Source organism: Hyalella azteca, unplaced genomic scaffold (genome assembly GCF_000764305.2).
Source record: "Hyalella azteca isolate HAZT.00-mixed unplaced genomic scaffold, Hazt_2.0.2 contig223, whole genome shotgun sequence".
Lineage (NCBI taxonomy): Eukaryota > Metazoa > Arthropoda > Malacostraca > Amphipoda > Hyalellidae > Hyalella > Hyalella azteca.
Genome location: NW_025930578.1, coordinates 235,948 through 263,266, shown reverse-complemented (window position 1 = coordinate 263,266; position 27,319 = coordinate 235,948). Strand labels below are relative to the sequence as shown.

The window sequence follows — 27,319 nt, the reverse complement described above, 5'->3', positions numbered from 1 at the left end:
TACACCCCCAACCCGCCCCCGCTACTGCTGAGGGGGCACTTCTGGGTGGAGTAGGGGGTTATTAGTGTACCTACATTTCACAACTCCTACCGTTCCATTCTTTTCAGAACATTTCTGTTAGGACAGTCATTAAGAATTATTAGTTACTATTCTTAACTATTAGTACACAGAACTACCACAACTTCTATATTTATTCTGTGAGAGGGAAGGGACGGAGCGTTGTTATTGTACCTGAAACATACCTCTAGGAACCTTCTACCTACTCTTTTCCTGCTAGTATCCTAAGGCTAATGGGAACTGCCGGGAAGGAGGATGTGGAGGGATTGCGGGAACATAGGAGGAGGATACCTCTATGACTGGGGACTTTTGGGGCAAGGTACAGAACGAAGGAGGTACGCGGGGAAGAAAGTGGTTGGAGTTACCAGACTAGTGGTTCCCAAAGTGGGCGGTGGAAATGGGTAAGGTAGAAGAGGGCGGTTTATGGGTCGGCAGTCCGAAGTCGAAGTCAGAAGTTCGAACGTTTGTTTGACGATTTGTACACAACACGAGCAGCACACGACTCCCGGCGATGGATTTTTCTACCCAGATCTTGTTTTTTCAACCTCTCCTACCTGGATCTCTAGTGTAAATTTTTTAAAATATTCAAAATCTGGGGGCGGTAGGAATTCAAATGTTTCTGTTATTTCGTTATTTCTGTTGGGGGGGGGGGGCTGGAAATTCACTGGGGAGACAAGGGGGCAAAAGTTTGGGAACCACTGTACCAGACGTACCGATGGTCGGGGTATGATGGGTGACAGGGGGTGGCCCTGGGAGCTGTCGGTGCCAGAGGATGGACACAATCTGGACGTAGGCGGCGGCCATGAAGGACAGCGGCACCACGAACAGCAGCACGAACTTGGCCACCGTGATGGACAAGTCCACTGCTGCTGGCCACGCTGGGGCGCACTGAGCTCGATTTAAGAAAATTAATATTTATATAACATTTAAATTGATATGTTCCGAAATGAGTAACTTGAATTCCTTATTCCTAGATTGGTAGCTGCTTACCATTCAGATAATAATGATCATTAGGTCATATAATCAGATAATCATTTCTGTAAAAAATAAAATTTGAGAGGCTAGCCACTAATAGGTACAAGTTTATTTTTTACATTCCAAAACTGCAAATGGTGCTTTCAGAATTATTCCTCATATATGAGACTTTATTATTTTTTTACATATTATGTACTAAAAGAGAAAGCATTTCATTAAATCTAGAAATATAAGTCGTCATAAATTCTTGCAGTTGGTGCAGGACGGACTTCCATTTCTGCCTATTCAAAGAGTCCATTTATTTAAACGATCTTCTTTTATGATCTATTAGAACAATGAGCAACAATTGTTCTGTGTGAGGATCTCAATGCCAGCGCCTTCTTATGCCAGCGCAGTTCTCAGGGTCTCGGGTTTCTGGTCTATATAGTAGCAGAAAGACTGGGGTCTTGATGAGCTACTGGGCTGACTATGAAGAGGGCTAGGATTATGACTAATGCGATTCAACGCTTAATTGTTTTTTTGTATAATGTATAGAATAATGATGTATTTTGAATTGGATGTATATATGTAAAATCGTTTTTGAAAGAATTATAACCAAGTTGGGTAGGGTCGTGAGGATCAGAGTTTATTATGGCACTGAAGGACAGGAGAGAAATAAGAGACTCCTTAATGAGACTTCTTAATGAGAGAGACTTCTTAATGGGTTTAATTTTTAAAGTGTCTATACTACAGAAGACTTTTATTTATACAAACAGTTCATGTGAACCTCGCGGTCTCCAATAAGCGAACACGGCGTCAAGAAAAATTCTGTGATGAAAATGAATAAGGTTCGCCTTTTTCATCTTCGTTTCGAGCTTGGTTTTATGAGGGATTTCGCTAACGTCGTTGGACGAAAAATTAGTGACGGTGTCATCCAACACTTGTCTGCAAGTCAGTCTGGAATAGTGACTTGCTAGGTGACGCACATGTGCCTCATGACCAAGCTTGTCCTGACAAGTTACTGAAGACTAAGCAGGATCTGACTGGCCGTGGCCCGTATGTCACTCGAGATTAATTTTCTTCACTTCCACTGAAACTTCTGACCGTCGAACTTTGAGAAAGATTCCAACAAGTTCTTACAAAGAGGGAGGGCACACAAATTTCCCTAATCATCGAAAGTGCTGAATTGCTTAGTATTTTACACTATTGCTGGAAAATAGTGTAAAATACTAAGCAAATTGAAAATGTATAGTTTTTATCGTGTTTGTAACTGATATTTTGCGTTGTGATATGTTCGTGTTGAAAAAAAGACCAGATCCGTTAAGAAAATCATTAATTGGATCGAATAACCCGAACCCCGGACAGCAGTTGCTCTACGTGAGGTACGGGGAAAAAGAATACAAAATTGAATTCATTTCTTTAGTGTAGAATAAGAATATTAGTGCCAAGAGTAATTTCACCTTACTGATTCAAGCTGAAGTTTTTGAGAAAAGGAATCGAAAATCTCTTGATTTTCGCAGAATAATTAATAAAGCAGAGTCAGGTTTCGGTTTCACTCGAGTCAAAAGTTTTACTCATGGCTCCTACAATGTAGCCCACGATGGCATTGCTGGCTGTCTCCGAATATATGTTTTCTATTAAGTTGTTCCGATTCGTTATGTCCAATGACAGAATTCAATTCGTACTGAATTCAATTGTGGAAACAGTAAAACCCGATGCCATTAGTGGCAGGATGGCTGGAGAGTGGAGACGAAATGAGGTTCATTGTCTTATCCTTCTAATGATGAATGTCTTGTGTGTCAAAAACTGAAAGAATTCCATGGAGAGGTTGTGAGGGGAGGAGAGAGTTCGTTTGTGAGGGTCGCTTGTGAGGTTGTCGGAACAGCGCTGTGCTTATGAGTTGGTTAGAACGGCGCCGTGCTTGTGAGTTAGAACAGTGCTTAGCTTGTGAGGTGGTGAGAACAGTGCTGTGCTTGTGAGTTAGAACAGTGCTGTGCTTGTGAGGTGGTGAGAACAGTGCTGTGCTTGTGAGGTGGTGAGAACAGTGCTGTGCTTGTGAGTTGGTTAGAACAGTGCTGTGCTTGTGAGGTGGTGAGAACAGTGCTGTGCTTATTAGGTGGTGAGAACAGCGCTGTGCTTGTGCGGTGGTGAGAACAGCGCTGTGCTTGTGAGTTAGAACAGCGCTGTGCTTGTGAGGTGGTGAGAACAGCGCTGTGCTTGTGAGTTAGAACAGTGCTGTGCTTGTGCGGTGGTGAGATCAGCGCTGTGCTTGTGAGTTAGAATAGCGCTGTGCTTGTGAGGTGGTGAGAACAGTGCTGTGCTTGTGAGGTGGTGAGAACAGTGCTGTGCTTGTGCGGTGGTGAGAACAGCGCTGTGCTTGTGAGTTAGAACAGTGCTGTGCTTGTGAGGTGGTGAGAACAGTGCTGTGCTTGTGAGGTGGTGAGAACAGCGCTGTGCTTGTGCGGTGGTGAGAACAGTGCTGTGCCTGTCTCTTATACACATCTAGATGTGTATAAGAGACAGGTGCTTGTGAGGTGGTGAAAACAGCGCTGTGCTTATGAGTTAAAACAGCGTTGTGTTTGTGAGTTAGGACAGCGCTGTGCTTGTGACGCTTGCCCAACAGAACAGGCGGCTGGCAAAACAATGGATATTTCGTCTAACTTGTGAATATATTCAAACTTTTACTCATGATCCGACAAGTTGCACTGATACTTGTCCAATGTCTCTCTCAATGCGCTCGATAATCTTAAAAAATACCGTGAATATTCTCGTTTTTGTTTGGCAGAAATATATGAAAGTTTGAACTTCCCAGAGCAACATTCAAATTGTTTACGTTAATTTTCCAGTGTTTCCTAATTTGCGTTCGATTTTAACAAAATGTCACTTTTAAATATCGATAAAGTGTTATTTCAATATATACGGCACCATTAAAAATTTATTTTGGCATTATTATTTATTTATCAGAAATACCATCACATTCGTAAGCGAGAGCATTATATATGCGTCCTATGTATTCATAGAAAGTATTTGATTTGTCTGCCAATTTGTGCAATGCAATAAATGAGTAATGTTAGAGATAATATATTTAAAGCCACACTTACCAAGAACATTCAAATGAATCGCATATAATAAAAATATATTAATTCGTTGATGTTACGAGTAAGCGATTTGCCAACGTAAATAAGTTATATACAAGCATGCATACGAGAGAACAAAAAGCTTATAGCAAGCAAAAAGTTCGTTATTATAACGACCTATAATAACTATAGTTCGTTATAATATATAATATAGATCACAATTATGACTTTAATAATGCAATAACATATAATATATATTGCTATTATAACTTATAACTCAGAAATAAGTTTAATGTTAAAAGTATGATAGAATTATCGTACCTGAGTTAAGAAGACGGTATCCACGTTGGGACTCTCATACTTGAAGGCTCGGGTCTGGAGGTAAATTGCTTCTGGCACGTCTGTGGGTGGATGACGGGTGAATGCACTTAATACATCTACTGAAATTTCAAGATACCCACTAAAATTTTACTACACACACTAAAATTGCAATACGCAATTCAAATAATTCAATAAATTCAATAAATCTACTTAAATACGTAAATCAAGAATTTAAAAGCTAAGAAAATAGCCAACAAATTGACAATCTTCTATGAAAGAAAACGTTTCGGAGTCCAGCCCCATCGTCAGTACAAAACCTAAAACACAAATCACATTGAGGATATCAAAACATAAATGTTTTAATATATTCAATGTAATTTTAGTTTGCTAATTGTTTGTACTTGTGTCTTAGGTATTTGAACTGACGATGGAACTGGACTCCAAAACGTTTTTGATCACAAGAAATGGTGAATTTTTGCCAGTTTTTTTTGCTTTTAAATTCTTGAAAAACTTGCAATATAAGCAATCAAGTGATGTTTGTTCTTTAATCAATAAACGCATATATTGATTGTGAGGTTGTTACGTTTGAATTATGTTACTGTTATTTATGTCAGTAAAAATTGTGTTACTTTTGAACCAAATTCGTATGCCTAAAGCAACCAACGTAGAAACTTTATATTTTTATGTCTCGTGGACAATGGAAGTCTTTATGACCTGCACTTTATTATGATTTTTTATGATTTTATGATAGAAGAACCTTATAGAGGTTCTTCTGTCCATCATCCTTCTGACACTTATGTGTCAGTGTCACTTATGTGTCAGTGTCACTTATGTGACTTATGTGTCAGTGACAGCTGAGCGTATGGTGTATCCTTGTAATTCTAGCAATATTACGTTTAGAAATCAGGCCTATATTTAGTATTAAATGGCAGAATAAGATTTTTTAGGCACGCAAATAATCAGAACTAACCAGACCAGTTAGAGTGTCCATATTCTTATTAATAAATAAGTAACATGAACCCTACGTTGGTCGTCTACTAAAATCATTTAAAAAAAGTAGATTTACTCGTTTCCACTTTCTGCACCTAGCCTTGGCTTATAATTTCTTTGAAGTTTGAAGAGAACAGTTTTTGTTAGTCTAAATGTTGTGATTTTTTGTGTATCTTGCGTATACATTATTAATTAATACTTCAAGCAGTGCATGCAAAATATACTGTTTGATATCCTGCATACAGGATTTATTAGTTAATAATTGCTTCGTACAAACAAAAGTCAGGCAAGTGGACTACCTCGAACTCATTATGTATTTATTGGCAGCTTGAGGAAACATGGAGTTGTTTGTTTTCTATGTTTTTATATTATATTTATCATATAGGTAATATTATGATTTTTCATGCAGGTAATATTAGGAGCGGTTAATTAATTGAAGGGCGTTAAATTAAGTGGAAAATAGAATAATAATAATGAAATAATATGGTAGAATAATAGTAATAAAAAATAACTTAATGAAGAATGTAATGCTGAAAATCTCAAAAGAAGTGTACAATTATTTGACTAACTGTTAACTAACTAACTTGGTTAGGATAAATTGTTTATTTTTCTAGAGAATTATAGTGAGGGTATAGTGAGTGCTGTGAGATTTAATTAGAAGAGTTATATTTAATTTTAAATATTAAAAATGTAGGTCACTTGATTTTCATTTCAGGTCTCAGTAAGATAAATTAAACGAGTTCTGAGGCACAAGGGTCTGTATTATATTATCAAAGTGATCTCGAGGCAAAAAAATCATTATTACATCGCAACAGCTGACACTGGGGCACCAGAGCCTCCATTAAATTAGTCGGATCTTGACGTCATCAACTGACATAAACGGATTTTGGGGCAACAAAGTTCGTTGCCTGTGAAATTTCAACAAAAAAGCGGCCCGCGGTAATTATGAAAGGAGCTAGGATATTTCAAGAGGTAATTTTTCTGCGCATTTTCTCATTTATGGAAAAAAGGCGCTATTTTGCTCGTCATGTCCGTTCGTCCGCGACTTCACGTTTTCGTCGATTTTGAGAAAATGCGCTCTCTGTCACTCACTGCAGTGAGTACTGACGTGATTTTATTAGAATATAGGTGACTCATCACTGGGTTGAAGTTAAGTTAAGGTAAGGTTGATTACTTTGGGGCATTTTTCGGGTTAATGACCTCTGATTTGCGGCTGGAATTTAACCGTTGGCTGTAATTGATGAACATTCGATCAGAACAGCAATCTAAATTGCATATTAATGCACCTTATTTCTAACATTATACTGCTGGGGAACTATCTCAGATGTAACTCAAGCATGGTCTTGCAGGCTGGTACTTATTTAATAGACAAAGTTATCACACATTTACTTCATGTGCTGTTTAGTTACGCGCTGTGCTGTACGGTCCACTCCAGCTAAAGTCTAAAACATGAATGACTAAAATACTGAAAGTATTCAAAACCTAAATTGCGGAATGGTAAGGTTTAAATGAAAATGGAATAATTGTTGCTATAAAACATCAACAAATTTATACTATTCCCTAACAATACGAGTTCAATTAACTTTACCTTGGAAACTTCCCCAACTTTTCCAAGTTTCCCTAGCTTTCCTTTGTTCAAAAACTCCCTTATTTTCACACAAATTTTTATTCTAAAGAATTTCCCGCAATTTGCCTTACTTAGATCATATAAAAATATCTCGACAAATAATTTCTTTAAACGATTAATTCATGAACTAGGTTTCAGGAGCAACTAATTGTAATATGTAATAATATGTAGCAACTAATTGTAATACTTAAACTTTCCGCTACGATGATGAATGAATGGGAAATTGGTTGATGAATAATTGTAATTTCATTGGTAAGAACTAAATGATTCATACCAATAAAATTCAAATGAATGTCTACAGAAAAATCGCATGGAGGAAGTTTTAGACACATGAGCACCGAATCGCGCTCAGGCATTAAACTTCATCAACATTAATTCAAACATTTCAAATTCATTGCAAGATGTTTCAGTATGATTACAGATAATTTCATAAGTAGATTATCTTTTACCATTTTTACAATTTTCATATGATCGGGAGTTGTTCAAGTGCCATAAATGGTGTAAGTGTCTCATACGAAAATGAAATTACAATATTTTCCACTCAGATCCGGACACTCATTTGAATGTTGATACGGTCACTAATATGAGATCTGAAGCAGAGAGATTTCCATAAGTCAGTCAGAGTTTCTTGATGCCAGTATTTTTCGACCAGCCAGAGTGAACATTTGTTTACAAATGACGAAAATTAATCATTCATGTTATGTCGAAATGAAAAAAAATATAACTCAGTACTCACTGCAGTAAGTCACAGAGAGCGCATTTTCTCGTCGACGAAAACATGAAGTCACGGACAGACGGACAGACGGACGGACGGACGGACATGGCGATCACATAAGTGCATTTTTTCCATAAATGAGAAAGTGCGCTAAAAATTCTTCGTATTTTTTTGTTAACATCCGTGGTCGCGTACATCGTATCCAGGCGTCGCACATCAAAGGCGCCTCCTAATTGCGTAGAGTGCGTGCTTGGTGTGCGGATGTGGCTACAGCCGCTGCGACGCTCGAAAATGTTTAATAAATTCCAGTAAACTTAAGGAAAGCGCGCTACTAGGTTTGCTTTACAACGCAGGCCGGGAAAGTTTTCGCCTGTGTATGAAGATCGCGATTGTGCTGGAGGCCTGAAAACGCTAGTAGAATAAAGGTGTGAAAATATAATTGAAAGTTATATTTTTATTTTGATAGTAAAAATGTCGAATTCCTTAATTCTAAAGATTGAGAAAAGAAAATTAAAAAACAATGATCTTAATTATTTATGCTAACTATTATCAATATATTGTCTGAATGAAAGAGGTAGTTATGAATGTTTATTTCATATTATCTAGAAACAATTAAAAAAAAATAAGCATAATTAGTTCATATTCATTAGATGCAACATTCGACTATTTTTTGCACCATTGAATAATGAAAATGTAAAGTTGAAGTATATTTAATACGTAAGTATATGCAACGTCGAAGTATATCTATACCGCTCAATTAGAATATTTTAAAAAATATATTAGAATATTTTTAGTGCCGTTAGATATACTGGTCGTAACACATCAGACTATTGCAGGTGACAGCATACGGGTTGAGGGCAGTCAGAGGGAAGCTCTGACCAACTGCCCTCTCGACCCTCACAAACGAGGCAGAAAGAATGGTTCCAACCGAGGGTCGGAACCACATCAAAATACTCGTGTTCTTTTCGCTGCCTTAAATGGATGATCTTCAGGTTAAGGTTCACTTGGAATACATCTGCTGATTGGTACGTGGCAGGGAAATCTCAAACGCCTTTGACATAAGGTTATTAATATAATATAATATATTATAATATAATATTATATTATATTATATTATATTATATTATAATTTATTTTTGTTATATGTATAACTTCATGTATTTTTAAATGAGAACCTCAATTACTGATTATTTATGACTTCTTTAAATTTTATTATTATATTATATTATATTATAATTTATTTTTGAGAAGATTTTTATTAAAGTTTCATAATCATTTAGTCAGTATTATAGGTATTGAGTAAATGCAACATTACATGGGTTAATTAAATCATTCACTCCCTTAACTCATTGACACATTTAAGCACTTGATTATAACTAATTTTTGCCCTTTAGGGAGCATCTCAGTTATTGGTCTTTAATTACTTCATGTCTCGCTGATTAGTTACGCATGCTGAGTAACTCGTAATTGACAATAAGATAGACTCTCCGAAATAAGGATTAATTATGTCCCAGAGAACTGATCTCACAATATATAATTATCTTTGCTAATTGATCCCTTGGATTAACGAGGAAACTGTCTCATTTCCTGACAACGTTTAGACTACCTACATCACCAATGTGATGTAATGTTTTAAAAGTTCATTTACAATGGTTATTAATCACTGATTGAAATTCCTTATATATGTTTATGAACCCAGCAAAAATGAGGAAAAGAGCAAGTTTTTTTCCGTGAAAGCGTGTCTCAAATGAACTTAAATTTTGTATTAAAATCTTGCTTTGTGCCATCACTTAAACTTAAATTAACGACAGAAATTTTTATTCTATTCATAACATTCATGAACTTCCCTAGGAACGAATCATGAACTTGAGCGATGTTAATCCCAACAAGTTTACAAGAGCTGGCCGGCATGCCTTAATCCTGGCATGATTACTTCTTCAGAGCAGCTATCTAACTTCCCTTCTCTAAGCCTAGCTTTATTTTATATCATAACTTCAAATATGATATGAAATTATGGTAATATGTTAAACTTGAAATTACGAATATATATCAATTAATGTTTACTGTGCGCCATATATACTTAGCCTTTTAATTTTTCCTTACTATATATGGTTTTGCGTGGAAAATTTTTCGGTTCAATATTAAAAGATCTATGGAAATTCAAACTGAGATTCAAATTTGAAATGAAATTTCCATAACGAAATTTCCGTTATTTCTGTTATGGATAATTTCCATATTAATAGTATTATCCTTCTTATGATGCAGCTATAAGGATAGCAATAGGACAAGTGACAGAGAAAACTACTTAAAAATAAGAAATAAGAAAACTACATAAGAAAACTACTTAAAAATTGAGTCCTTATGGATTATCACATAAATATTTCATATATTATCCTTGCTATGGATGCAGCTATGAGGATTGCAATAGGACAAGTGACAGAGAAAATGAGCCCTGATCGAGGTCTCCAAGATACAAAACAACTCCAAGCGAGGAAACATAAATTCGTACTTTTCTCTATAAAACTAGACAATTTATCTCTGCAAGTTTAAAAATTTCCCCTTCTCTCGAGATCAGGTCTGCTCGCATCACTAAATTTCTGTGTACCAGACATGTGTGCTTTGAGCGATGAAAAAAAAACACATTTTTATTAAGCATGGCTCCTATAGATGATACTTTGGCTTTTATGTTACGTGTATTAATAGTGCAAATGAGTTAATTAAGCATGGCACATTTAAACAATACTTGAGCTCCGGGTCACATTGAAGAATCTATGTCAATTTACTGTTCCCATTGTCCTGAAACATTCAGTCATAATGTATTCCATCAAGCACTTCCAAAAGATGAAGAGTGCGTAACTCTGGCCTCTAGCGCAGCAATTTGGCTCCCGAGCTTTTTCGTTTGATTTACACGTGCGATTTAATTGAGTGGCGCTTGACACAGAGCGTTCAAACCCTCATCGGTTGCTTGTTTACAAGCATCTTGAATAAGTTATATATATATATAGACATAAACATTATATATCTTTCCATATACCATATGTATCTTTCACATGTATATGTCTAAATTTTAATATGGATAAAGAATGAACTATATTATGAAGAATTATCATATTATTAATTAATTAATTTTTAAATTCTATTTTGATTGTTGATAGAGATATGACATTTGTGTTGCTAAGTTCCCCACGACGGATATAACTCTACATTTACATTAAGCATATGAATAATTCCTTAGCGAATGTTCTTTGATGTATTCATATGAATTTAGATGAGGAATTTTATAAATTAAAATTTGGCCTCTGAACTCTGGCAGACCGACTGCTCCCATACAGCAGCTGCACTCAGCATCTGAGCGGGGGTGTTGTCCAAAAGTTGTCTAAATCCTCATTGAAATTCATCAAATTCCTCAAGTTTGAGACGTACATTTGGGAAGCGAGGAGGCTTTTCATTCAAATGCTTCATTACAAAAAAGTAATGTTTTCGTAAGCAGCCTCAGTTTAAAAACCAAAACAAATTTAAATATATCAACTAAACATGAAATGCTCGCTCCAGAATACGTGAAAACGTTCCATTTAATGAAGTTATAAGAAAAATGGGTACAAATATTTGCTTATACACTTTTGCATCATTATATTTTAAAGAAGAGCTGTAAATTCATGAAACCTCCTCATGGCTACATATATCCTCTCAACAGCGATGTTGCAACATACAAATCAAATTAATTAAATAATGACCGGCGAGCTATAAATTATATAATTGATGCTCTTAAATTGTAGTTTAATTTAAAATATCATTATTAGTAACATGACGTTTAAGCAGCATTATTTTAAAGACTCGATAACCATGCCACGATTCTTGTATAAAAACGATGCGCGAGACACATGAAACAAACGTGGTCAAACAAAAACAAACGTGGTCAAACAAAATATCACCATTACATCGCAATAAAAAGTCACATCGTCCAATCATCATTGAGGTTTTGATCATATATTACCACCAATGATAACTGCTACGATATGAGGCTTTACCCAGTGAAAATTTACAGTCGCGGTAGCTTCTAATTTGGATTACCAGAAGCTGGGTCGACTCTAAATTTTGTTAGGGTATGAGATCAAATGAACGCTGCAGGGATGGCATTGAACGATATTCCAAACACGCCCCAAGGGGAAATTGTTAATTTAATGTCTGTATTTTGCTCGAGCTGCCAATATGTCATCGCCGAGAATAAATACATAATATGAATTAATATTTCTAATCAAGCTTTATCCAGAAGGCGATATTTAACTAGTTGCTCACAAGCGATGACTAACAAACAGCCAGTGGGCTGGATTTAATGAGGAGCATCCAGGGTACAAATATGCATGTCAATGCACGGATAACGGATGGCCAGCAATAAATTTATCATAATTTTTAGCCAAGAAAGTTTCAGGTGCCACTCCTTAGATGTCGGTATAGAAAACTGTTACATTATTAAATTATAACCCAGTGAAAATTTACAGACGCGGCAGCTTCTGATTTGGAATACCAGAAGCTGGGACGGCTCTAAATTTTGTTAGGGTACTTCTTTACATGAAATAATTCCTATTATCTATTTATCTATAAAATGAACCAAATAAATGTTGTGGTTTCAGAGAAGCAGCTGTGTATGGGGCGACGCTAATTAATTTAGGCTTCGTTTAGTGAGGCGCAAAATTGTGGCAAGTAGCCACGTTGCGTCATAACATAATTAACATAAAATTTAGTGATGTCGGCGCTGAAGTGTAGGCCTGATGTGGCCTGTCGCCGATTCTTTTCCTTTTCGTACCTTGTTCACAGAAGATCTAAAATCGAGTCATTTGACCGGATTTTTTTTATGACTGACGATAGTTTTAAATAGCCACTAGATTTCCACCGGGTTCGATATGGTGCTAAGCATTTCAAGTCTGAGCATATATTTTTCCATAGCTTTATCTAGTCTGTTCTTGAACGCGTTCATACTCGGAGATCCAACGATGTCATCGGGGAGGCTGTATACGTTTTTTTGCGATGAGGGACATGTGGACTCACGACCAGTAGGCCTATGCGGCAATTCAGTGCATGGTGGCAGCAGCCACAATGTGGCAGAATCTGTCATGAGGTCGCGGCTGTCATCAAATTAGTGCATGAAAGCCTTGCGGGGACCTCGAAATAGAGCCCTGACCCGAGCCTAGGACGTTCATATTAAAGTTGCGGTGTAGGCGGTGAGTGGAGCACCTCGCGTCCTGTACGATGTCCATGACGGATGTTGAGCAAGCATTATTGATTAATATCCTGTAAATTATAGACATGAATCACCAGTTCTGTGTGATATTTATGATTACAGACTTTTATGACTCAACATTTTAATGATATTTGAAATCGTTTACATTGAATACATTTTCGGTTCTGGTTATCGATTAATGCTAATGTTTCTTCTAAAGTAAATATTTGGCAATTCTTTGCAGAAGGCGATATTGGACAGCACAATTAAAGCAAATAGTTATAGGAGTTTTATGGGTGTATGAACTATTTATATAGTCTTTATTGAGGGATTAGTTTTCTCTTCCAAGTGAAATTAATGAATATCATTAATAATTATTAGAATAATATCGTCAGTATCGAGAATTTTGCTGCCGGTTGGAAAGTGTTTCCTGCATCAAAAATTTTCGTCGTCCAATTTTTCATGACGGTGAAGGTTTTATTCCTTAGTGCAGTTTTGAGAGCATTTAGTCCTCAAAGCTATAATGATTAATGTTGAAGTAATTAAAAATATAACTCAGTACTCACTGCAGTGAGTGACAGAGAGCGCATTTTCTCAGCCACGTGAAGTCACGGATGGACGGACGGACATGAGCATAATAGCACATTTTCTCATTTCTGGAAAAAATACCGTATTGTATTCGCCATGTCCGTCCGTCTGTCTGTATGTCCGTCCGTTCGTGACTTCACGTTTCCGTCGACGAGAAAATGCGCTCTCTGTCACTCACTGCAGTGAGTACCGAGTTATATTTTTTCTATAAATGATAAAATGCGCTAAAACACGGTTGACGCTATACCACTCTTCCATAATGTGCCTTGTCATAATTCAACAGCAATACACAGCGTGGTGCGTTTTGTTCAGTCAGTTGGCTTGCCAGTGACCCGAAGTAAACGTTAAGTGCGTGTTCGCTAATTAAGAACCTTTTTCCTAATATACTTACAGTACACAACTCTTTATGTCGCGCGCTAGAAATCCAAGAAGAATTTTAATTTACCTTGACGCCTAGTGTACAATGATATTTTATGACAAATTTGTTCCCATTGTTTATGGTTTATTACCGGTGAGGCCTCATTGTACAAAACTCTTCGTTACGGACATTTTAAGGCTCTGCTCCATAACTACATGGAAAAACTAAGCTTAAAGATGTTTAGAATAAAAATGAATTTATTTTTAGTAACTCGCGTTTGTTTTACGAAAAATCTGTTAAATAATAAAGTAGAACAAAAATTCCGTATTCGAATATTTTTTTCGGAATGAAGATATGTAACTCTTAAATAGTATAGTTATACCATAGCCCAGCATTTAATGCCTTGTTATGTCTTCGACTAGTCATACCAACGAAACTTCACGCCTATGACTAGTCATTGCAATGACTCATCATCATACCCATGTCTTGCTATACCAAAGACTCATTAAGCTAATGATACTTACCGATTAGCAGCGCTATCATCCAGATGATAATCTAATGATCCCCACCGATTAGCAGCGCTATCATCCAGATGATAAGCTAATGATAGCCACCGATTAGCAGCGCTATCATCCAGATGATAAGCTAATGATACCCACCGATTAGCAGCGCTATCATCCAGATGATAAGCGTGTATGTCTTCGCGCGTCGTGGAGTGGCTTGACACTGCAGCGGCCGGCACACTGCATACCAGCGGTCCACACTGAGCGCTGCTAGCGTCAGCACTGACACTGACACTGACACTGTCTGTTAAAAAGTACAGGATACTTGGAGTTAAATATTATACACAACTTACTTTACTCTGCCAGCGTCAGTACTGACACTGACACTGTCTGTAAAAAGTACAGGGCCTATATTTAAAAGAGTTAAGAGATCGTATGTTCATGAACCAATCCTTGTCGGCCTTTTAAGCAAAATCCACCAATCATGGACAAGAAAATAGAGTGTAAGTACTTACGTTCACTTAGCGATTTTTGAAAGTATGGCCCCAGGATATTTAGAGATAAATATGATACACAACATACTTTAATCTCCTCTATACTGTATTAATGACACTTTGAAGTGTATACCGTAGCGTACAGTACACTGTACTGTATACCTCGACTGTGACAAAAGACACAATAATTATATTCAAAATAGGCGGGATACGCACCCGATGCTACTGAAAATGAGGATAGACAAAATAAAAAAAAATGTACAAAATGTGTAAACTTTTCATGCCGGGTAAAAGGTTATTTTCTCATGTGGAGTTAATACGAAAATAACATTAATACGAAAAATGGTTTAACTATCAAAGCATAATTGAACTTCAAATTAAAATAAGAATTCTAAGCTATCTGGACTATATTGGAGGATTTGATACACAAAATAATTCAAGATGGAAATTGTGGAAATGATCGCGAGGATCTAGAGGGAGATCCGCAATTGATCTAAATGGTTTCGTTGAACTAGGCTCTGTGGAAATGATAGTGAAGATCTAGAGGGAAATCCGCAAAAGTCTATCGCGTTAGGACGGCGCGTCGGCGTCCATCGAGGACCGACAAATGACATTACCCCTCGACTTGTCAGCCTGGGCACGAAGAACCCTCTAAATTTCCCTCATTTTTTGTACTTTAATTTGAGTCTGGGACTTCGATCATTCATGTTTCAGGAAAATTCATTCGGTTCCGAAACTTTCTTTTGACTTTAATTAGCCTGCGCGGCTTTTGCTTAGCAAGTTTTGGGGAGTGAAAATGAGAGTTTACTACTGGAATTTCTGTAAATTTTTTGAATTATTTATTTTGAACTTAATTTTTCGGTCTTGCACATTATACGAGACAGGAAAATCTCATTCTCTCAGTGAAATATTTTGTGCATATTTCTTTCTTGTCTTCACCAAGAGTTTCAGGCTAGGATTTCGCACAACATTTCAAGAACGTGGAAACTGTAGCAAAATCCGAAGAATTTTGCATGTATTTGTAAATGATTTTGGGCTTTGGTTTAGGGTGTTCCGGTAGCACCAAGACCAACATGAAAAACTTACATTCTGGATTCACTTTTCTTTATTTTTAATTCTAATTTGCGTACAAGGCTGCTGTCGAGCTAAGAAATTGGGAAACGCAGTTAGATTTGCAGAAAAATAACATGTTATATTATTCTTACTGTTTTGCTGGGTTTTGACACTACAGAATTTCGGAAGAGAAAAGATGTGAATATTTTTTTTCAATTTAAACTTTCTTTGACGGGCAGAGGGTATAAATATTATTATCAACTTTGCTGATGTTTCTCGTCCACAAATAATTCGGCTAACACATAAACGTAGTTTAATGTAAATTATGATCATTTGTTTCATATTAATCTTCCGACGAAATAGATATCTCTATTGTCATATATCACTGAATTTGCATTTATCATTTAATAAGGTTAAAATTGAATAAAAAAAGTAATAAATAATAATTTCACGATATAAACCATTCTGCAATCCTGCCCTTACAAATCCTGGCTATGAAAATGTTCTGTGCTTATATCTGCTGGTGGCAGACTGAGGGCAAAATATTTGTTCGAGGGTAGAGAGTCTGTCAGCCGCAGGTGACGCGCATGTCACGTATCGCAGGTGAGGGCAACGAGCGTGAATACTCAAATAAATATCTGCTTGTGGTCGAATAATGTTTTGTATTTGTGTTGACATTATCGTCGTTATGACAAGCCCGAAAATGCATGGGAAATCTTTTCCGTCGAAGGGGATTGGTTGATATAAAAAAAAATTTTTAAATGAAAGCACGGCATAAAGCTATGGGTCAAATAGTTACACTATAATATGAAGTAAAATACTAATAATATATGTACTATTCACGTTTATTTTTCGAACTAGAAAAAACATGAAAAATTCCTCTGAGTTGGATAACGAGAAAAAACTATGGCTCATCTGAAGTGTAAGAGATTTCTCTAGTACGGCAAAACGCCCCAAACTTTGAGAAATCAGCGGAAAAATATGAGAAATCTTACAGCAATGTTTGGTGCTACATTGAATCTAATACACTCTTCAAGCAAGAGAAATTCATTGTCCACATTCAATTCATATAATTAATACATTCAATTCAATTCAGACATTGTCATTGTCTGAATTGATTCATTCTAACTAGGTTCATAATTTTGTAAAGTTGAGAAACATTTTCCTGAATGATTTGATGGATGGTCGTGTGTGTGGCATTACGATCAGGTGACTGCTGCGAGTATGAAGCTGTACTCCAATCGCCAAGAAGTGATGTATAATCGTGCTCGCTAGATGCTGTCTTCCTGCCTTCTAGTCTAGTCTAGTCTGAAGCTACACCAAATTAGAAACATGACTTTGGATTTGCTGTTGTGCGGATTTTGCGAGTTTGCAAAAACACCGTTTTATACGATTTTTTTGTTTTTAGGTCATCTAATATCTATTTCAATGAGCGGGTGTTATAAGTCATGACTAACATGTAGGAATAGAGAAGATATCCAGGCGTAATTTCAAAATTGATGTAAAAAAATGCTTGTACATAATTTTTTTCGGTGGGTGTAAATGTCCACAGTACAAACACGATCGATGATTTTGTTAAAAATAAATCGCATTTCTATCACTATATGATGAAATTGGAGTGTGATCCTGATTCACTTGTCTTAAATTTTAAAACACAATTGTTTGTTTCAGGGTTCACGTCCTTGGAAAGACTTCTTCCATTTGGATGAGCTAGAATCCGTTTAGTTTTTTTCCGCACATCTAGATTCGATGCGCGGTATACCGTAAGTACAGTGTGTCAATGGCTCTCCAAAGTGAGGGCTTCAAGCTGCTTAAAAGACGTTAACATTGATTAAATTTATTTCCTTAAAGTTTATCTGGACTAAAGTATGGTAGCATTATGGTTCAAAGTTTCTTCTTACCTCGATCCTACCCTTTTAACGTTCCTATAATGTTATCCTTATAGATATTCTTAAACACACGAACATCCTTCGCCCCTGCCTGTCTTTGAGCTAAACCTTCCTGCTCATGCCCCGCTATATCCCAGGTTGTTTGGATTTCATTAGTTGTCCGTGAAGAAATTGCCCTCGGATTACCCGCTGAGTCGGTCAAGATGGGGCCTGTTCCAAGTCTGAATAATTCTGACCTTACGAACAATGTAGTCAGGTTAGATAAACACAGGAAAAATACGACTAGTCGTGGATTGCAGTTCGTCGTAATTGGGGGAAGGATGACTACTCATAGTTCTCGTCTAAATTTGGGTAATTAAATAGGAAACTTCAAACTATGTTAATTACTAATTAATCAGTTTTAATTAAAGTAAGCAGCAATTTTTTTAAATATATATTTTAATTCAGAATTAAAGTAGATATCAGCAGTTAAATTATCACTTCCCTGATATTGAAAGGAGCAAGTAAAACACGATCCTTCTACACAAATGCGACGATTAATAAGCGCATTTTTCATTTAAAAAGAGAATTAAGAAAACTAGAACTTCATTTGTGATTGAAAATAAGGACACAAATAATAGCATTAACCTTGTATTGATTACAGCAAGGCAAATACGAACTCGGTGTTTTGTGGGGTGAAAAAAAATCCTATTTAAATGAAGGTAAATCTGTAATCATAATGAAGATATTCATTGACTTGAATTCTAAACTACCAAAATTCATTTAAATTACCTGAGCGTTTGCGAAAGTATTTACCATACACCACTTGAATATTTTCTCGACACTTCACTCCTTACATCGAATACATGAACAAGTTGAAAAATATTAACCTGGCAATCTATACGCAACCTAAATGAACGAAATTTCCTCCCTTAAAAATACGATAACATATCAAGTATGCTTAATTACCGCTTGCAAAAATTTTCTACCGCCGCTTTCATCAAAGTAGGTGGCAAATGCGCCATAATTATAATGGGATGATGAAAGAATAATTTATTGAACAAAAAATTCGGTGATATTTCTAACTAGTGCTTCATATAGCACTGTACCATATTTATAATTGTATACCAACAAAACGTAATCTAATAAAGTCGCATGCATGTAAAATATACGAAATGTTTGTTCTGAATTGGTATTAATTATAAAAATAAAGGCATTTCTCACCTGGAAGTAGAGCGTAAGCTTGCACATGATGGTCCCGAAGAACCAAGTCTCCGTGACATCCCAGACCACGGTCGGCGGAAGACAAATCAGTAGAACGCAAAAATCCGCGACTGCGAGATTGACAATAAAGATGTTTGTAACATTTTGCATGGAGATGTTGCGGTACACAACATAGCAGACAAGAAAGTTGCCCAGGAGTCCGATGACCAAGACCATTGCGTTAATGGCTATCAAGATCCACTCTGGGGTTTGTGGGAAGACGTAGTCATGGATGCTGTCGATATAATAGTCGTCTCGGCTATCGTTGCAAGACGAGATGGTGCAGTTGTTACTGATTACTGCATCTATATCTACTACATCAGCGTTGATGTTATCTGATAGCATTGATGTAGGTGGTGCCATTGTTGCTCTTTTTGTGATGTTAATTACGGCGGCTAAATGTGCTGCGGTTTCCATTTTATTATGCCCAGATTCCAAAAAATTTTCATTTTTTTAATCCCATGTTGAATCAATTATTAACAATTGAGATTCGGAGGTGGTATCTTTGATTGTCAATCAATGCAGTATTTTGATAGCGAAGCTGTAGCTTGATAACCCTAAGTTCTGCATCCTTCCACTAAGCTCTGAAAAAGAAAATTCAATTATTTTCAAAGCATGGATCATGTTTTGGAAAGTAAATCATGCATTAAAATTTAGAAAAAAGTTTAATAGCTTCGAAGACCGGTACCTACTTTTATGTTCTCTTTATTTCACTTGAAATTATAAATGTTTTGAACTAGTAATGAACGGTGTATCTACGCAAAGCAAATATGAACAATATGCATTTAATGACCAATTATTGGCAGTTAGTTTCATCGAAGTGAATAATATGCATGATATGTAATAACGCTTTGCAAATCTAACATGAGAAGAATATTTTCACGCAGTCTGCTTTCAATAAAAAATTAGCTATTATTAGGGGGGTTTTATACAAATAAAAATTTCCTTAGAATCCAGTCTAAATTTAAATGAATGCAAAACAACTAACTCAGCTTTTTATCAATGACAAAAAATTAATGTTTACAATTTATATGTTGACGCTTCAAATCATATTAAAAAATCGGTAGCTACATAGCACAAAAATTGTATAGTTTGTACTTATCGAATTTAGTATAAATAATGAAAGCTATATTCTGAGCAATATATCAGTAGCAATGTTACTTAAGGAATATTTTTATTGATGAGAAACTTCTCTCACTGTATGCGTTATCACTGATATTATGTGGGCTGAAATCAAATGCCGTTGCAGGAAAATTATTATATTAGATTTATATATACATATTTATGAGATAGTCGCAAGACTTATAAAGTATGAGAAGCTTCCTAGAATTTTACTTAAAAACATCTCGTATTGTACTCAAGATTTTTTTTTTGAAAATCACACACACTGTGTGTGTGTGATATTTTTTCGATATTTTGAAAAAAAACGGAGCTCGTCTCTGAAAAATAAATGCACGAAATGGTATCACATTGTCCGCTCATTGTTATACTGAGTCATTTGAGAGTTTTTGACTTGATTATGTCAGAATAAATTATTATTTTATCTTTACCTATGATAAAAGATGGCAAAAAAACAAATTACCTTTTCATGTTCTTTGACTAAGTTTACTTTGGAGATGCAAATTTTGTGAAAGATCAAATAGCAAGAAAAGTTATCCGTTCATTTAATATTAAATTCAAGGCGACTCGTCATTTATTTTTCACCCCTAGAGCAATACACGAATCTTAGAGTCAGGATTATATTTTTAGGAATGTCAAATATGTTTATTCATGATAGTGATCACATTTCTATTTTGTTTCCATTACAATTCTAGATGTTCATCAAATATAAAAAAAATATATATATTTTTTCTCCAATTGTTGCATGAATTGTTACTTTATTTTTTTTAATGTTTTGAACATTTTTATCCATAATTTTTACTTTTTTTACAAAATACTTTATCGTTTAATCACGACGCAAACAACAGAGTTTCCATGCTGAAAATTCATTGATATGCTCGTTTCTTGAACATTTATTACCACGATGTTAATCGAACAGCTGTTCACTAGCCATGCATAGAAATTTATTCAAAAAATTACTTTAAATGCCACTCCTAACCTGACAAATATTTATTTTTGTTGCTGTTGAAATGAAAGCTTAGAAAGGATTATATTAAATTGCTATTACGATCAATCCTTTTATACACGAAACAGAAAATCTGGGACACTTTATGATTTGAAGAGTTCAATCGTGCATAGTTTGTTGCAATAAATTATTCTCATGTAATGTTGCAAGACGAAATATTTAATATTTGAAAACGAGCATTGGTAACATAAATATTTTCTTCACATTAGCGTTGAATGGAAAATTTTGCAATCATTTTTAATAATGAACGAAAGTAATGCAACGGAACACAACGTTAAGATAACGGCAACCACTCAATGTTTGAGATGCTTCAGACATGCAATAACTCTCAATTAATTTATCTAAAGAATGAACCCTTTAGATAAATTAGAAATATAAAAACACCTTCATTATCATTACAAATAACTCGACACCACAACAAACTTATAACCATCGCTGAAAGACCGGATCCCCGTCACAAAACCATTCTACACAGGAATTAGCACAGTTAGTTAGTTCACACTAACTCCACTCCAAAATCCGGAAACACACCAATTAATACATTAATTCACAAACACACACGAGCCTTAAGACACACAAGAAATACAAACTCATATCACAAGCAAACAAGCCAACAGCAAGCGTTGCAATCAACACTCGAATAACAACCTAAACCAGCGTACATTTTCATGCAGAATAATATCTGATAAAATTCTCTGTTATAAATGATGTAATAAATAATTCAACACAATTAATAATTTAATAAATACATTTCAGTATCGAATTGCATTTCTATGTACACGCCATGTTTATACAAAATAACTGCCAGGTAACAAGCCTATTTTAGGAGCAAGTTATTGTTCAATTTATTCATGTTATTGGCTTATTTCTTAATCCGTAAAGTGTCAAGCTCATCATTATTTATCTCACCACTTGTACTAATCATCGATCATTATTGATCACAACACATCAGCATCATCACTATTTATCAAACATGCACTTCATGCTCACTCCTTCGACCTTCATCAGCTCTTGCAAAAACATCGTAAAGCTTGCATGCTAATCCGAATCTCGTCGATCCAGCTTTATTGCAATTTAGATTACTTGCACTCGTGAAATACGAATCCTTAATGGAATTCAATTCTATCTCTGTAATATTAATTAAGACTTATCAATTTACGATCGAAAAACTTCAGACTGCCAAGTTGAAGGTAAACTCGGAGAAAATATCTTGCAAGGAAGATGAAATGCCAAGTGTAACGTTGTAGAGGGAGTGATGTTAGGGGGTGTAAGAGGGTGTTAGGGGGTGTAAGAGGGTGTTAGGGGGTGTAAGAGGGTGTTAGGGAACGGATTGTATTGGCGAAAATGTCACTTTAATTACATCGTTTCCAGAAAAAAAATTCACAAAACTTACGGTCTGTTTATCATTTTATTATTTTTCTTGTATGTACAGTAGCCGCTTTTTCTGTTATGAATAATGAAAAAAGATTTCTACAAAGATTTGTTCTGACCGAAAACATAATCAAAAATTAAATTTGAAACTCTTGATTAGAATTTTTTCGCAATCATAAGGACGAAATTGTTCACTTTCGAAAATTTATTTCCCAATTAAATTCCAAATAAAGCTATTCCGATGGCACCCATTTAATAATTCATTTTTTTAATTGCGTACTTCGGAAAAAACTCAGCCCCAACATTTAGAATAAACTTCCATACAAGGAAACCATTTACCGTTTAAAAGAATTATTCCCGAGGTAGGGATTCAATACAGCCAATTTACTCCTAACGAATTACTGTTGCCTATAAAATTTCCCAATAATAAATCCTATACAAATCCCAAAAATAAACCACCAACACATCAGAGTGAACAAGCCTCGTAAACTCTGTAATTGCTACGGGCAATGCCCGCAACTTCATTCAATTTCCATCGGCCACAAATAAAACTCCACATTCAAATTACGTTATGGTGACAACGCCCGCAAGTGTGATGACATGTGAAGTAATTCTGTTGGCTGATGTGATGAAACTTTTCTGAAGTGAAGTAACAGTGGCTGGTGTGATGAGTCGGCTCTGCATCATCACTTGAAGAGAAAATAATTCAAGCTACAATAAGCGCCCCTAATCGAAATTTACTTACATCTAAGTTGTTGTTTTGTCATATAATCGTTCTGACACTGCAACCATACGCTTGGAAACCGTTCTTGCATTACGTATGTTGTGTACACTCTTATGAAACAAACTATATGAAACAACTTAATGAATTTTTAATGAATGATTAATAAATTTCTGAAATATTTAAAATTAATGGGTAAGCAGATACTCCTTGTCAAATTATTCGGCGACGTCATTCAAAATTCTCGACAATCGCAGCTTGAAAGCCAGCTTTATGTGCTTGTAGAAACTTCAAACTAGAAAACCCATTTATGTGCTTGTTCAGAACCGAAAATAGATTGAAGTTATTCGGATTGTGCAATTACCAACAAGATACACGGTATGGCTTTACTCTGCAAGTTTAATAAAACAATTTCAGTTTCATCGGAATGGATGAGTGGCTTCTTTCGAGTTCGTTCTAGAAAATTTATTGAAAAAATTCGCCTCACGTCTAGGCGAGAGTCTTCGCGCCTGCGTGGGAAGCTGAAATTGAATGCTACGTTGAAGTTGTGAAGGGGTTGAAAAGTTAAGAAAAGTTCTCAAATGATGTTCGTCATAAATGTTTAGTGACAGAGTTAAAGAGGAAATTTATTTACAATTTTTATCGACGTTATTTAAAAATCTTCTATTTAGACTGTCTGTCACTATGATTTGTGAAGAATGTCTGTAAACATTGTTTGCAAAGATGGTTTGGAAACAATGTTCGCCAAGTTTTTCGGCCAAGAATTTCTTGTCTGCTTTATTCATCTGGCCAGAATATATATAATGTTCGTTCAAAGTAGATTGCAGATTTTTAGGATTAATTTGGCTTTAGTCTTGACGACAATATTTCTTTACTCACTATAATTCCATATCATCTGTGTGAGATTGTTATCTCAAGGTTCAATAAACAAAAGATCTTTACAAGTCTAATTATCTTAACTATTAAGAAGAGTGGTGCATAAGAGTTATCTGAGAGCAATAATGAGAGTAGCGACGTAATGAGAGGAGTCGCGAGAGGAGAAGGACTCCGCTGTGCCCTAGAGGACGGACAACAATACTTACAATTAACACCAATGAATAAATAATCTGACTATATTAGCACGATATAACCTTCACAAATAACGATTATAGAAAGCAATAGTTAACCTCGTCCAACTCATACCTTAGAGTCGTGCTCTGCAGCCTAAGTAGCTCAGACCACCTCGCAGGGACATACAGGACGAAGTGCTTCTAATTCTATGACTAGGCTTAAAGAAAGGTTGCATGCCTGTCAGTAGTACGGAATGGGCTTACAATACTACAATCTGCGAACTATGGAGCTAGAGTATACAAGAAACATTTGGTAAAAAGTTTCCTAAAAAAATTTTCTTAAGGAATTTTGAATGAGGCGAGGGATAGAAAAGGATTGAGATAAGAGAGAAGAGATTGGGCTAAAAATATCAATAGGCATATCAAAGTTTTTATACACGCTGAACGCAGTTGTAGCTCATCTTTGTTATTCAGCTTCCGAATTCGAAGTCAGAAGGGGCTAGGGCTTCAAAACAACATATCTTTAGAATAAGCAGTTCAGCTTTTGTTCAATGTGGCTTTCATGAATTAAAATTAAAAAGGAAACAGAAGCATGACGTCACAAAGAGTTGTATTTTTTGTACAGGTGAACATTTCGGACGTATTATCAGTGGCCGAGCTGATAAAATTTATCAGCTGGCTTCAGTTGGCCAGCGATAACCCGGAGATAATTTTGAACAAGCAGTGCAATTCACATCCGAGATAATGCTTGTGATGCGCCCAAACCGTTAATAATGTCTCTTTCATATGATAACTTTTTATATTCCTCTGCCGACTTTCAAGCACATTGGAAAGTCATCAAGGTGCCTCAAGATTTTTTCCCGACTCTTTTTCTGAGAAATGTTTAGCTTTGATGTTAAAAATCTGTTTCTGCCTTCCACCGTCATCGCGCTCAAAATGTGCTGTAGATTATGTTAATAAAAAGTTAGTTGTAATAATAATATTTCTTTTTTGTATACCTTACTTTCGAATTGAAATTAAAGATGCGTCACTTAACACTTTGTGCAATTTAAAGTTAACTTGATAAGGTTTCTTAAATTTTATTGTTGTAGATTTTCCAACACCTTCGTTTCCCTGGATTACATATCCAGGGAATTTATTGCTATTGCAGCAATAAATTCTTCTTATATGGTAAATAAAAATGAACTCCGGCAACATGCTTCCGTGGAGTGGCATCACCACATCTGATTTCGTTCATTCCCTGAATGTCGGAATGAAGTCAACCTCATGCCACGTTTCGGACATGGATTCGGGATTGATAATGCGGGAACGGTGGCCGAATTAGAAGAGAACTAAAGTCAAAGTTGGATTGTGAATAGATTCATGAGGTTGAATTAGCTATTGAGATTACTGTTACTTGGCTTTTGCGTGGCCCACACAGTCGGATATGATTTCATGGAATGAAAATCTCAGTGAAAATAATGAACCAAAGCTGAATGTCTGAGAACATATCAGTGCGTATACCAAATTTTTGCATATAATTTATTAGTGAGTATAACATGTCAGTGCGTATAGCATATAAGTGCGCATAACATAAACGAATTATTACCGGAATTAAGCATAAAAACCGTCCTATGCTTTTGACTGGAAAAAAAGCATATGAACAGGATTTGGTATATAGAACTGGAATATTTCAAGATTCCAGTTCATAGTTTCACAATACATGAAAAAGCACATGAATCATCATTAGAATAGGAGACTTTTTACTTATTTGTAAATCTACGGAATGAGTCATAACGGGAATCGATAGTGGGAATCATTTTGAGGATAGAAATTTTGGTATCACTTCAGGAATGTCGCATAAAATTTCGAATTGAAATTGCTTCGTGAATCAAAGAGAAAAATCGTATCAGGAATTTTGCGTCGGGACGTCGTCGGAAATGAACTTCGTGTTCACATTGTGAGCGGCAGTCGAAATAATAGGCGCCTGAATATTAAAGAGAATATCGACTGGATAATAGAGAAAGCTTCGATAGGATAGAAAGGAAATATTCTGGGAATGCCAGAATATTAGAGTAATCATGGCCAGAATATTACAGAAAACATGGTCAAAATATTTGCGAAGCACTGCTTAAATATTAATGGAAGTAATGTCGGTACATTCAAAAACCATTGACATAAAATTTGAAAAAGTATGGGTAGAATATTAAATAAATTAGTGCAGCACATCTGTAACATCATTGGTGGAATATACGTGAAAACAATGCATGAATATTATAAAAATGCAATGTTAACATGGTTAACATGGGAGATTTTAGTGAGAATATTAGTAAAAAAAGAGAAAATATACTAGAAAGAGCATTGCCAGAATACTAGAGAAAGCATTACCAGAATACTAGAGATATTGCCAGAATACTAGAGAAAGCATTGCCAGAATACTAGGGAAAGCGTTGCCAGAATACTAGTGAAAGCATTGCCAGAATACTAGCGAAAGCGTTACCAGAATACTAGAGAAAGCATTGCCAGAATTTTAGCGAAAGCATTACCAGGATACTAGAGAAAGCCTTGCCAGAATACTAGCGAAAGCGTTGCCAGAATACTAGAGAAATCATTGCCAGAATACTAGCGAAAGCATTGCCAGAATACTAGCAAAAGCGTTGCCAGAATACTAGAGAAAGCTGTGTCGCAAATTTCACGCCTTAAAGCATCGTAGCCAATATAGCGGAACCCGCTGCCATGGCAGCCATTGTTCTGGCGTGTTTTCGGTATTGTATTTTTGCCAAGTTTACAACTTCTGTGTTTAATATGGAGGACGTACTTGTAATTGAATGAGTCAATTAGTTAATTTTGAAATGTTCTTTATTTGATCATTTTATTTGCAATATCTTAAATTTTTGTTGGATTTTCCGCTTTTTATATATTTTAAAACGTATTTAAAACATAGTTTTTATGGTTTGGGAATTGCAGTTCTCAGAGTTTAATTGAAAA

At 35.7% G+C, this 27,319-nt stretch overlaps 2 protein-coding genes across 2 annotated transcripts; both read right to left on the bottom strand.

The window, feature by feature from the left end:
* Positions 1 to 21: 21 nt before the first annotated feature.
* LOC108675569 lies at positions 22 to 14,453 on the bottom strand. The gene is made up of 4 exons (XM_047885496.1): positions 14,430 to 14,453; positions 4,410 to 4,489; positions 771 to 945; positions 22 to 41 (listed from the first exon to the last, which is right to left on the bottom strand). The coding sequence occupies exons 1-4, from the start codon at positions 14,446 to 14,448 to the stop codon at positions 22 to 24; spliced, it is 294 nt and encodes a 97-aa protein (XP_047741452.1). The 5' UTR covers positions 14,449 to 14,453.
* Positions 14,454 to 14,550: 97 nt separating this feature from the next.
* On the bottom strand, positions 14,551 to 19,672 carry LOC125179494 (orexin receptor type 2-like). The gene is made up of 2 exons (XM_047885493.1): positions 19,048 to 19,672; positions 14,551 to 14,712 (listed from the first exon to the last, which is right to left on the bottom strand). The coding sequence occupies exons 1-2, from the start codon at positions 19,501 to 19,503 to the stop codon at positions 14,551 to 14,553; spliced, it is 618 nt and encodes a 205-aa protein (XP_047741449.1). The 5' UTR covers positions 19,504 to 19,672.
* Positions 19,673 to 27,319: the final 7,647 nt, after the last annotated feature.

What these genes read in the sequence shown, in the direction of transcription:
- LOC108675569 (XM_047885496.1), bottom strand. An exon ending in ATACCGTCTTCTTAACTCAG is followed by an intron (nt 946 to 4,409) that starts GTACGATAATTC and finishes AATCGAGCTCAG; the next exon opens with TGCGCCCCAGCGTGGCCAGC. An exon ending in CCATCATACCCCGACCATCG is followed by an intron (nt 42 to 770) that starts GTACGTCTGGTA and finishes TACTCCACCCAG; the next exon opens with AAGTGCCCCCTCAGCAGTAG.
- LOC125179494 (XM_047885493.1), bottom strand. Translation starts at nt 19,503, where the DNA reads ATGGAAACCGCAGCACATTTAGCCGCCGTAATTAACATCACAAAAAGA. An exon ending in AGCTTACGCTCTACTTCCAG is followed by an intron (nt 14,713 to 19,047) that starts GTGAGAAATGCC and finishes ACTTTTTAACAG; the next exon opens with ACAGTGTCAGTGTCAGTGTC.